Source organism: Peromyscus californicus, unplaced genomic scaffold (genome assembly GCF_007827085.1).
Source record: "Peromyscus californicus insignis strain IS unplaced genomic scaffold, ASM782708v3 Scaffold_5__1_contigs__length_169319896, whole genome shotgun sequence".
NCBI lineage: Eukaryota > Metazoa > Chordata > Mammalia > Rodentia > Cricetidae > Peromyscus > Peromyscus californicus.
Window position 1 is genome coordinate 113,769,012 of NW_026294573.1, and position 12,398 is coordinate 113,781,409.

Below are 12,398 nucleotides of genomic sequence, written 5' to 3' on the forward strand. Positions count from 1 at the left end.
AAGCAGCCCTAAGGAAAAAGGAAGAACGCACATCCAACATTCTCCTCAATTTATAAAGCAGCGTTTTCAGGGACGAACTGATGTCACCCAATCACAAACTGACCTGGAGACAATATATAGCGCTGTTCGTCATTTGGTTCCTCAATTTACTTATTGTGGGGGGTGGGTGGAGGGATACACACAAGTACCAAAGCACATGAATAGAGAGGTCAGAGGACAGTTTGTGGGAGTCAGTTCTTTCCTTCTACAATGTGGGTTTGAGGGATCAAACTCAGGTCATTACTCTTGGTGACAAATTCCTTTATGCACTGAGCTTTCTCCCTGGCTAACCACTCTGAAAAGTGCCAACTTTTTCAAAGACTATAAAGAGGAAAAGGGGCTGAGTATTGGAAATATCCAATTGAAGTGATTCTAAAAATATATGATCTGGCTTTGTTCCCTTTTCCCACTCTCCTCTTTCTTGACAGCACACTGTCCCCAAGAGAAAACATACCTGAACCTATTCCGTCTATGTACACCAGGCATGCGGCGTGGACAAAAGACGTCACAGGAGAGATGGTCTCTAGCCTTTTCACAGCAGCTTCCTCCGCCATTGAGTTCATGAAGTTAACCCAAGACAGAATATCCCTGATACTGACCACACACTTGCGTCCAAACTCCTGGTGAGTCAGCCAGTCAATGAAATCCAGCATCACCTCAGCTATGTCAGCCCCTTGGAACGAAGCAAAAGTAACTGTTTTCTGAGACATCCCAGAACAGAGGGGAGGCAAGGTCTATGCTTCTTAGCTTCTATGAGACATTTTGTGAATGGGCACCTGTTGGTATTTCTTCTACCGTAATGGGTACTGCCAACTTTTCAGTGGCATTAGTTTAGTTCTTTCATTTATGTATGGTTTTCTAATTTAGGCATTCATCCATTTGGCGAATGGAGTGAGGCTTCACAGAAATTTGTCTCATGATTCAAATTGAATGGCTGTTCTTATAAAAATTTTTATCATAAAATAATTGAAAATAAAGACCATCCTTAAGTAGTACATAAAGATTCAAAGCGTCGTCAATGAAATGTAAAGAACTCTATATAAAGTTTCTGAAATGAACAGTAAACATTTGGAGGTAGGGAACAAGCCAGGTGTGGTGAACATGCTTGTTATTCTAGTGTTTGGAAGGCTGAGGCAGAAGGATCCAAAGTGTGAAGCTAGCCTAGGCAACCTAGCCAAGACCCTCTATCAAAATAAAACAAAAAGATTTTACACTGTATCGCTGATCAACCACCAGATGAAAAACTGAAAATTATTATGCCATGTCTGCCTTTAAAAAAGGATGCCTATGCTGAGTGACTGCAGTGCCAATTTCTCCTCAAACAGCGGGGCGACAGCAGGTAATATGGAGGCGATTCTCACAACTGTCCAGAACCATCTTTCAGGACATGTTTCAAAAGCATGTCAACAACAACAACAAAAAATCCCAAAGAATCAAGTGTCTTTTCTGTATTATTAAGTAGAAAAAGGGATCTACAAAGTACTGTATGTTGAGTCTCAGAACCAAATCTAGGTTCCGAATTTAGTCCAATTGGTGTCTACAATAAAAACATACATTAAGCACAGACACTGAGAGAAACAATCAATCAATGGGACCTCTTGAAACTAAGAAGCTTTTGTAGAGCAAAGGACACGGTCAACAAGGCAAAGTGACAGCCTACAGAATGGGAAAAGGTCTTCACCAACCCCACATCTGACAGAGGACTGATATCCAGAATATATAAAGAACTCAAGAAATTAGACATCAAAATGCCCAACAGTCCAATTAAGAAATGGGCTATAGAACTAAACAGAATTCTCAACAGAGGAAACTCAAATGGCTGAAAGACATTTAAGGAATTGCTCAACATCCCTAATCATCAGGGAAATGCAAATCAAAACGACTCTGAAATACCACCTTACGAAGCCTTGGTGCAGTGGGAAGGGGCTTGGACCTGCCTAGGCTCAGTGTGCTGGGCTCTGCTGACTCTCCATGGGAGACCTCGATTTGGGGGATGTGGAGATGCAGGGTGGCTTAGGAAAGTGAGCTGGGGGTGGGAGGACGGAGGAGGGGGGATCTGTGGATAGTATGTGGAGTGAGCAGAAAATTTCTTAATAAAGAAAAATGAAAGAAAAAAAAAACATACATTAAACCAATGTAAGCTTTAAAAATCTATTTAGACTTGATGTTTTAAGACTTGCCAACTCCAGTACACTTGTATATGAGTTTTTAAATATTATTCTGATTTCCTTTGTTTTTAGGTGTTTATAGTAAGATAAACACTTGAAAGCAGAATAGAGTGAAAGATTCATTTATGACACATAAAAATGAATATTCAAATAAAAACTCTTCAAGGTAGTAATGATTAAAAGGGTTAAGGATATGGCTCAGAGCTTAAAGTGATTGCCACCCAAACCTAAGGGCCTATGCTCAGATCCCCAGTGCCCACGTGAATGCTGGGTAGACATGGTGTCCTGCTCTAATTTCAGTCTCAGGAGATAAAGGAGATCCCCAGAGCCACTGGTGTATTATGGAGGTGACTAAAAGACCTGCCTCAGCGAGTAAGGCAGAACAACGGCAGACAGTCCTAACTTCAGTCTGTCTCCACGTGTCCACACACATGCAAACTATGCATACATACATATACAAATAACCTATGAAAACAGAAAGAGAAAAACATTGGGAAAAGACTTTCAGAGACGGTAAGAGTCAAATGCTGTATTTCCCAAGATCTGTCGTGCTCCTATTCCTGCCTTTTTCATTTTTATAACACACTGATTAAACTTACAAATAATTTTCATACAAGACTTGTCACTTCCCTCCAACCCATCACCAACACCACCTGCAAACTCACCTTTATGACCTATTCTGCCCAGAGACAATCCTGGACGAAGATTATGATTTATTATTTGAATTAAGTCTTCACGCCTTGTGCTTTGAGGGCACCATATTTCTGTAAATCGGTTTCTTAAGGCAGGAGACAGCTATAAGAAACACAATGGCTAATGAGAATTAAAAGCTTTTGAAGCTAAAGAACCAGTCCTTTGAAAAGAAGTGACTCCAGCAAACAGTGGATCATCTCTTATTCCCTCTGCTAGTGAATAAAGTTTAGTGGATCCTCACAGATGTTACCACATTCATCTCTAGGATACCCCTCACGCTGGCATTATCACCCCTGTTTACTGATGTTGTGGAGAACTTCAGGGCCTCAAGGAACAAGTGGTAGCAATGGCAGGATTCCAGTACCAGTCAGTCCCTTTACTTTCTATTCAGTTACACAAACAACTATCTTCCCATAGAGGAGTGCTGTCCTGAGGCTCAAAGTGAGAGAAAATACAAAGAGGCATGCATCTCACCTCTCATACAACAATCTGTTTTGCTCTTGCAGTCAGATAGCTTCTGTTACCAAACTCAGAACGGCTAGTGACAGAAGTCTGCAGTGTTATAGGTGCATAGTTATTCATCATCAACTTCTTAGTAACCATCATCTCTCTGGTCTATTACTCAGAGGTCAAGAACAGTGTCTGTACCAAGGAACAGCTCAGCTAGATTCATGTTCGCACACTCACACTGGCCTTCTAGATGACCAATGTCTTTAGTACATGCTCTATTAAGAGCTTACCTCACTCTACCTTAGGTAAAAGGTAGCCAGCCACTTTGTCTTATGCAAAGTGTAAGCTAACCTGGCAGGTGGCAGGCAAATTAACAATCTTTTTGCTGTTGATGTTTTCAGGGAGCGGGGGTGTTGTTATAAAATATTACAGTTCCTTATTTTATAATTAAGCCAGTTGTTTCTGTAAGACTGCCATATTTACACACACAGTAAAAGGATGACAGGATAGTTCACATCACACTATGGTCTTAGTCTTAAATCTGAGCAGAGGTGTATCAGGCAGTGTTTACTGCCATCCATATTATGTGTGGGAGCGAGTGACACTCACAGGACGAAGCATGTATGTCATGTGTCAGAGCAAAGACTTCAGCGAAGTGGCGTGGTGCAAGATGGTGAGAGTTGCTAGGAATACTTTGGATCATTATGTATTGATTTTGAATTAGTTTTTGGTCTTTATATATTCAGAAACCCTTTACTGTTGTCAGATTTTTTCATGACCCCCCACATTCACTGACACAATTCTTTATGTGGTGACAAGCCACAGTTTAAGAACCTGAGCTCAACATATATGATACAATACACTTCCTGCAGGAAAGGAATGATGCGGGTCTAGCCCTGGCGGTGTCAACCAAATGGGTCTTAGGGTTCTTAATAGGGCACCCTGAACTTATTAAGACTGTTCTAAGTGTATTAACCATGCAACACTGTTTGTTTTCATTTCGAGTGTTTGTGTGTTCATTATGTGTAGGAGTGAATGTAAACAATCCTGAAACCAGCAACATTCTTTTTCTCTTATACTACTAAAAAATTAACATGTTCACATTTTAGGCACCTAACAAATTATTAAAGAGTCATAATGCTTCATTGAAGATCACTTCATTTTTCTTCTTATACTTGACCAGTTACATAATTCTGCACTTCTCACCAAATAGCTCCCTGAGCTTTTAAAACCACAGGATTGTTAGTTCTTACCTGATTCTAAGCACAACCTTCTGAAAAGAAGGAACTGTACTTACAATGTTGGTGATTTACATAACTTGTAAGAGTATAAACATGTTTTATCTATAAAACCACGTGTCCATGTTGGCTTCAAGATTGTTATAGACCTTCTATCTCCAAAATGCTGAGATTCTAGGTATGCACCACCACGGCTAACACTGCTGTGACGTCTCTTTGACACTTAGCAATCACTCCTAAGACCACTCTGGTATTAAGAAAGCCAAGTTCTATCTGTGCACGCATTCCTAGAAGGCTGAGGCAGCGAGTTCAAGAGCTTGGTTATGCAGAGACTCTGTCTCAAACACAAATATACATGGACACTGAAAGAGAGTCTCTCAAAGCAAGGTATAACCCAGAACAGTTAAAGTGTCAGGCAGAGTGAGAGCAACTCACAGGGACAAGTCAGTGAAGGGAGAAATTCATGACATCTTGAGCACATAGAGTGAAATGGCAAATACAGAAATGTCTATATGGTTTTTCAATAATAATGATTATAATTATACATACATTTTTATGAGTTTATAATCCATCACTGAATTGTTAACCACTATACAGATGTAGTACAACATACTACATTTATGGGTGTCCATAAGCTGAAGTAAAAAACTAAACCAAAATTCTGCTCCAGGAAGCTTTTTACCTCTTTTTTCCCAAAGTCGCCCCCAGGGTTCATGGTCCCTAAGATCCGGAAATGTTTCCCCGCAGTCAAGAGCTCTACTTCATTGTCCTTATCTTCTGGGCTGCCCTTCTCAGCCAATACCAGAGACTTTTCCACTTCAAGGACACTAAAAGAAAAATTGGGACAAAATAATAGAAAAGGCTTTTGTACTGTATTCTGTGGATGCCAACATTCTTTTAAGAAACAAACCTAAGTCCTCTGTGGAGGTAACAGTTCAGTAGTGTCTGTGTAATGGAGTCCATTATGTAGCCTATTCTGGTCAACAACTCGCCATCCTCTGCCCGAATGTTGGGATTACAGGTATGCACCATCATAAAGATGAGTAACCTATTTCTCTGTTTTAAGTTTCTTATTTATTTTGGGTGTATGTACGGAGGCCTTTGAGTTCCATAGCACAGAGGTGGAGGTCAGAAGACAACCTCTGGGCACTGGTCTCTCCTTTCACCAAATGGGTTCACAGGGACCTTTACCCAGAGACATTTCACTAGTCTAGGAACATACTTTTGATAAAAACAAACCAATTCCTTTTTCTACACTGCCCTACTAATGTACTATCACGACAATGGGTGTCTTAAATGCAATGGTTTACTGTTACACCATTCATTTTGTTATTTCCCAAATACCAACAAACAAGGAAGTAGTGAACAAGATGCTGTACATTCAATGCTATTAGTAACAAAAAGGTGGCGCATGCTTTTAATCCCAGCACTCAGGAGGCAGAGGCAGGCGGATCTCTGTGAGTTCGAGGCCAGCCTGGGCTACAGAGTGAGTTCCAGGACAGGCTCCAAAGCTACACAGAGAAGCCTTGTTTCGGAAAAAGAAAAAGAAACCCACAGATAACATACACTGTGCTATGGATGAACTTTAAAACACTAATACAGAGTTGCATGGGTATGGTGGCTCGTACTGGGAATCCCAGCACTTGAGGAACTGAGGCAAGAGGATTGGTGTTGTAGAATATTATTTTAAGCTGTGTTACTTTTGTTCATGTTGCATTTGTTTAAATCTGTGAAGCTGTGTTACTTTGCCTGTCTAAAACACCTGATGGTCTAATAAAGAGCTGAACGGCCAATGGTGAGGCAGGAGAAAGGGCAGGTGGGGCTGGCAGGCAGAGAGAATATACAGAAGGAGAAATCTGGGAGGAGAAAGAGAAAAGGTGGAGCCAGAAAAAGAGAGGAGAATATCAGGGGCCAGCCACCCAGCCACACAACCAGCAACAGAGAAACAAAAAAAGGAATAGAAAAGGAAAAGCCCAGAGGCAAAAGATAGGCAGGATAATTTAAAGTTAAGAAAAGCTGCCTAGAAACAAGCCAAGCAAAGACTGGACGTTTATAATAAAGAATATAATTAAGAATAAGCCTCCATGTGTGATTTATTTAGGAGCTGGGTGGTGGGCCCCCCCAAATAGCAACAACAACTAACAACATATTGGTGCCAGATTGATGCCAGTCTGGGCTGTAACGTGACTTCCAGACTTTCCGTTTTCACTTCAACAGGCTGGGGAGAGAGCTCAGCTGATATTGGGCTTGCTGCACAAACATGAGGACCCAAGTTTGGATTCATGGACTTGCTGGCAAGAGTATAGTCAAACTGATGAGCTCCAGCACCAGTGAAAGACTGTCTAAAAGTGGACAACAACAGAGGAAGACACCCAAATGCTGACTGCTTCGTCCATACTCATGTTCACATGCATGAACATAACATACGAAACAAGTATTAACACAGAATATATGAGAATAAAGACAAAGCTGCAGAGAAAAAGTTAATTGGTTGCCTGGAATGGGGGTAAAATCCAGAATTAATTCTTCAGGAGAGATCCAACTACATGGTATTAATGTTAACTGGACTGTGGTGACTGAAAATCTCAGTTAAGGTCACTAAACACTGAACTGCAGTTGCAATTTAAACAAAGTACATTTTATGATATACAATACCTCAATAAGAGAGAAAAATGGGTATCACTATATTAGGACTAATATTGGTCTAAGGTTGTGGAAATGCCTTATGGTTATCAAAGTTAGGATTCTAATACTAGCTTCATTTAAAATATTAAGTAATGAAGTGTAAGCATATACTCTGCTTAAAAAAATCATTTTAGCTGGGTGTGGTGGCGCACGCCTTTAATCCCAGCACTCGGGAGGCAGAGGCAGGCGGATCTCTGTGAGTTCGAGGCCAGCCTGGTCTCCAAAGCGAGTTCCAAGAAAGGCGCAAAGCTACACAGAGAAACCCTGTCTTGGAAAAAAAAAAAAAAAAAATCATTTTAACTCAAGCTCATTTGGTTTTAGCTCTATCATTCCACACTGATTGTTTCTGATTATTGAGGGAAAAAATAAAACAACAAATTAAACAACCATCTGATCCCTGAAGCCAAAAGAACAGCAACTCCTGCACATCCATCATTGCCTATGCATCAAGAGTGGAGAATTAATAAATACAGGACAGCAAAACCAGGTCAACAAATTCATCAGTAAAGACAAGCCCCTCACTTATGTCACCTGTTCAGTCTTTCCAAGACAGAGTCATCAGCCAATGAGATCTCATCTAAGAGGAAAAAGCTGTCCTCCTTCATGGCCAGAACCAGTGGTCCATCATGCCACTCAAAGAGTCTTGTGTCCGATTCTTCCTATGGTTTGGAAAAGAAGCAGGAGGAGTTCAATACACACACAGCTACATGTCTGAGGTAAAGCACACATTCTTCAAGAAGAAAGAGTCTAAGAAAGGGACAAAAATTTGTGAAGACACCCTACAGGCCAGTGAAGTATGCACGCACACATAAATCTGAACTAGAGCTTCCACTACAAATCCAATTACATGAACTTCGCAAACCACAGTTCTTTAAATAAACATATCAACACTTTAATTTCCTTAAATAAACATATCCACTACTAGACAAACCTTGTCATTTGGCTTCTGTCTCACTGGCCTTAAGCCCCCCAGGAAGTCTGATGTCTCCATGTTTAAGTGGCAGTTGACTGAGTATAGTTTCCGATTTGCCAAGGATGCAAACATTTGGCAGATGGTAGTTTTCCCACACCTATTAGAAATATACACCAGATTAATAAGCAGCATCTGTTCCAACTACATAGACACAGACATTGTATCAGCAAGAGGTGAGCCGATGAGATCTCATTACAAGCCTAATTCAACTGAGGATCCCTGCAACCCAGGCTCATGCTGTCCCTCTGTAGAACACCAGTGCCCTCCCGAATCCTTTCTACAGAAAGCCATCAGCTACACACACTTCATTCTTTTAGTTCTACCAACATAATCACGGAAAAGGAAGAAACACAATCCTTAAAGACTCCAAGGAACACTAGTAACTGCTCTCCACACCCACTGAACACATTTAAAAGAATAAATGGATAAAAATAGTTCCCAAAGACACAACAGGAGAAAACACTTGTTTCCATAAGCAAGGATTTAGTATGAAGGTAAAGAAATAACAGATCTTGCTTTGAAGGAAAAGGGAGGGAGGGAAGGAAAAGACAAGAGTGAGAAGGAAAGGGAAAAACTCCTAAGTGCGTCACCAGCCCTGCAGATGTAACCCGATCGCACGGCAGTAAACTGAGACTTCTCAACGAGCTATGGCTTCAGAGCTTTACCCAGTGTCTCCAACCAGCAACACAGGTTCACCAAATTCCAGTGCCCTGCCCACCAACACTGCCAGTCTCCGCATGCCTTCGGTCCACACTACATGGCTGAACTGAGATTCCAACAGACTTGACTGGGTAGACGATTTACCTGTCAAAGCAGAATAAAACTGTAGGCTCTAATGAGCACTATTTTATTCATGTTCCTATGGGGTTTGGGTCTACTCACCCAGTAACTTTAGAACATTTTCTTTGGAGAAAAGAGACTGAGGACACAATTTTTTCTTGAAATGTTTTTCAAGGACTTCTTGAATTACATCAGCTTCTTCCTGCTTCCTGACTCTGCCTGCCAGAAGCATGAAACCTGAAGGTTGAAATAAAGGGACAATTAAGTATCTTGTAAATAACAGTAAGAATGCTGAGAACATGAAGTAAGAGTAACTTTCACCCGCTGCTGCTGGAGCAGGGATCTAAAAACCACCTTGAGAAACGAGAAGAGCCCGTTATACCAACCCAACCACGCACTAGAGCCAAACCCCAATAATGTGATTATCAAATACTTCAAAAACAAATGAGCAAGTGTGTATACCAAAAGACATACACGGATGTTCAGAGCAGCTATCTTCACAACAGTCCAATTAAATGATCCAAATGTCTATGAGTAAGAGTTTATCGCCTTATGATGGGTTGCCATACAATTTTAAGGAAAAAGGATGATATGGTCCCTCTGTACACAAAGTAAGAACCTAAAGTGCATACACTGTAGGATCCCATGTAGGCGAAGCTCATGGGAAAATCAGAAATGATTGCCTCCACTTAAAAGAGAAAAAAGTCAGGCATGGTAGCACAAGCCTGTGCTCTTTTGAAAGGCGAGTCAGATGAGTTAAGGCCAGCCAGCCTGGGCTACAGCAAGTCTTAGGCCTATGGACTACATAATGAGTCGATTCCTCAAACGAACAAATGAAGGAAGCTTCTGAGATTTGGGGACACTCTAAATCTCAGTGTAAGTAGTGACTTACATGGGTACATACATAGATAAAAATGCTTCATCATGTGTTACTACTTTAAAAGCATAAAAATGTGTTATCTATCCCCTCCAACGGAGTCTCATTATGCCACCCAGGCTAGCCTCAGTCTAAGTGCTAGGATTATAGAGCATTGGTATCACCAAGGTCCACAGGGGCATCATAATCAACGGACTGTCAATTGCCATCTTTAACCACGACAGCTCCTAGAAGTGTGCAGTCATTGTGCTAACCCTGAAGGCCTAATAGCATCTTGCCCACCTAGCCTTGTCCTTTCTCTGAGTTGTCCTCTCCTACAGTCCTACCTTTTATTCCAAAAACAAACAAAACCGGCTCTAATGGATAAACATTCTTTGACCAGATTTAAACCCACTCTGAGGCAGCAGCAACTTTCTTACTGCTGACAGGGCACTGTGTAATCAACCCTAAGGAATGATCCACCAAGCCATCAATACTGCTTAACTACACCCACTTCTTGTCCTCCAAAAGCTCATTAGCTCCTAGGACAGGACTGAAGACATTAGACTGTGTGCGTCTGTCCCATGCCCCAGCTAGCCCCAGCCAGGTCTTCCTGGCATAGCCATACTGAATAAACTCCTTTCCTACTTCATCACTTTTTCCATTAAGGGGTTTGAAGGTAAGTGGCCAGAAGTTACCTTCTAAAGGACCATCCTCCCAGAGTTGGGATCCTGTCCCATGACTCTGTAATAACAGGACTAATCCCCAGCAAGCCACCACTTTAGTACCAGAGGGGGAAATAAAAATCTCTCACAGGCCAACTTTATTTATGTTCCTTATTTTAAAAGGTCCATATTAATGACTTTCCAAACCAAAAGAGTACAAAATGCGTTCTTTGATTCATGGTAAATAACATAAACTCTTTCCATGCATTAAACTAAAATAACCAGATCAGTGTTTGGACTATCTTTGGTCACCACACCAAAGGTAACAAGCTACCAATCTCCTGTGTATTTTCTAAAGGGGCCATGTTAGAGCCCACGTTCCACACACAGCCACTAAAGTAGGTTAGAAAACCCACAGAAGCTGGGCATAGTGGTTCTTGTCTATATATAATCCCAGTACTCACAGGAGGTGGCAAGAGAATCATGAACTTCGGACAATTCAAAGCTGAAAAGCAAGACCCAGCCTAAACTAAGAAAACCACAAGGAAGCAGAGGCCTGCCAGAACTATGACTGTTGAAAGAGCAAGGAAGGCTGAGGGAGAAAGGCCGCTTCTGGAACAAATCAGAAAACGAATGTACCATACACAAATTAGAAAGCATTTGTTTTAATAACACATCTGGCATCATTTTATGATTTAAAACATACCATCATTGGCTAAATGTTGTAGCCAATCATAGTCCTTCTCAGTCTGCTCAGCCAATCTGTATCTTTCCGCCCATCGGAACAGATCTCGAAGGGCAATAAACCCCTGCTTTCCAGCAAACACCGAAGACCGTCTACGGTAGGACTATTAAAGTATAAAAACAAATAACTGATTCTTACTATACTAAATAGAAAGCATAAATTATATCTTACATAAATTTTTTAACAAATTCATTTTATTAGATTTAACTTCTCAGAAATGCAAATGACCTACAAAATTATCTGGAAAAAATGTTCAAACTAATATGCAAAAACAATAAAGAAATTCCACCTCCCGTACAGAAAAGAGAATATATAGTATAAAAGATAAAAGACAACTGGGGCTAGGAGACAGCAGAACATGTGTGATATGAAAGAGAAGGAGGACACTGGGGATAAAGTGGGAGAGAGCAGGAGACAAGGGGAAAAGAAAGGGCAGAGGGTGGATTAACTGAAACTAAAGATGCAGGAAAGTCCCTTATGAAAACCAACTACTTTGTAAATTAATTACAGAATAAAACTCTAAAAATTAGAAGGAATTTGAACAGAGGCACCTGCATGGGTGAACAACACTCCTCTCAGAAGACATGAGTTATAAAAAAGATCTGTGCCAGAAATGAGATAACTGCCTATGAGTTGTTGGTCAAAACAACACATGCCACTGCTTTTGGTTGCCCGCTATAAATAACTAGATGGCAAAATCCTATTACTGAAGACCCCACATACTTTGGTTGTAGGACAAAGAAATTATGTTGGGACTGATCTGGAATCTTTCTCCCTGCCAACTAGCTTTCAGAGTATAAAAGGGAACTATACAGTTTGCTGGGGGAGAAAAAGTGAGTAATAAACTTACCCAGCAGTGGACAGAATGCCACAGCACTGATCTGCCAGGCAAACTGTACCCACTAATGCAACAGTGCCATGATTATGCAGGTAACTAACTATATTCTGATAGTATCTGAGGCCTGCTCCACAGGAGGGAATTCATACCTGGTAATGTAAACCTGATCAAAAGCCCATGGTTAGTGAAGACAGGTCCTAGAAAGCGATCTACTATGGATACTTTACTAAAGAGACATTTTGTTATCTGCCTTCTACTTTTGTTTATA

General features: G+C 40.9%; 1 protein-coding gene across 1 annotated transcript in view; it reads right to left on the reverse strand.

Annotated features, from left to right (window-relative positions):
* Mdn1 (midasin AAA ATPase 1) overlaps positions 1-12,398 on the reverse strand; it is a 147,377-nt gene that overhangs the window by 80,476 nt on the left and 54,503 nt on the right. The window contains exons 27-34 of the mRNA XM_052714956.1: positions 11,254-11,395; positions 9,129-9,263; positions 8,912-9,050; positions 8,205-8,343; positions 7,805-7,932; positions 5,271-5,415; positions 2,873-3,002; positions 494-712 (exon numbers count right to left, since the gene is read on the reverse strand). Coding sequence (XP_052570916.1) covers positions 494-712; positions 2,873-3,002; positions 5,271-5,415; positions 7,805-7,932; positions 8,205-8,343; positions 8,912-9,050; positions 9,129-9,263; positions 11,254-11,395 — 1,177 coding nt within the window. The remainder of the gene's footprint in view (positions 1-493; positions 713-2,872; positions 3,003-5,270; positions 5,416-7,804; positions 7,933-8,204; positions 8,344-8,911; positions 9,051-9,128; positions 9,264-11,253; positions 11,396-12,398) is intronic.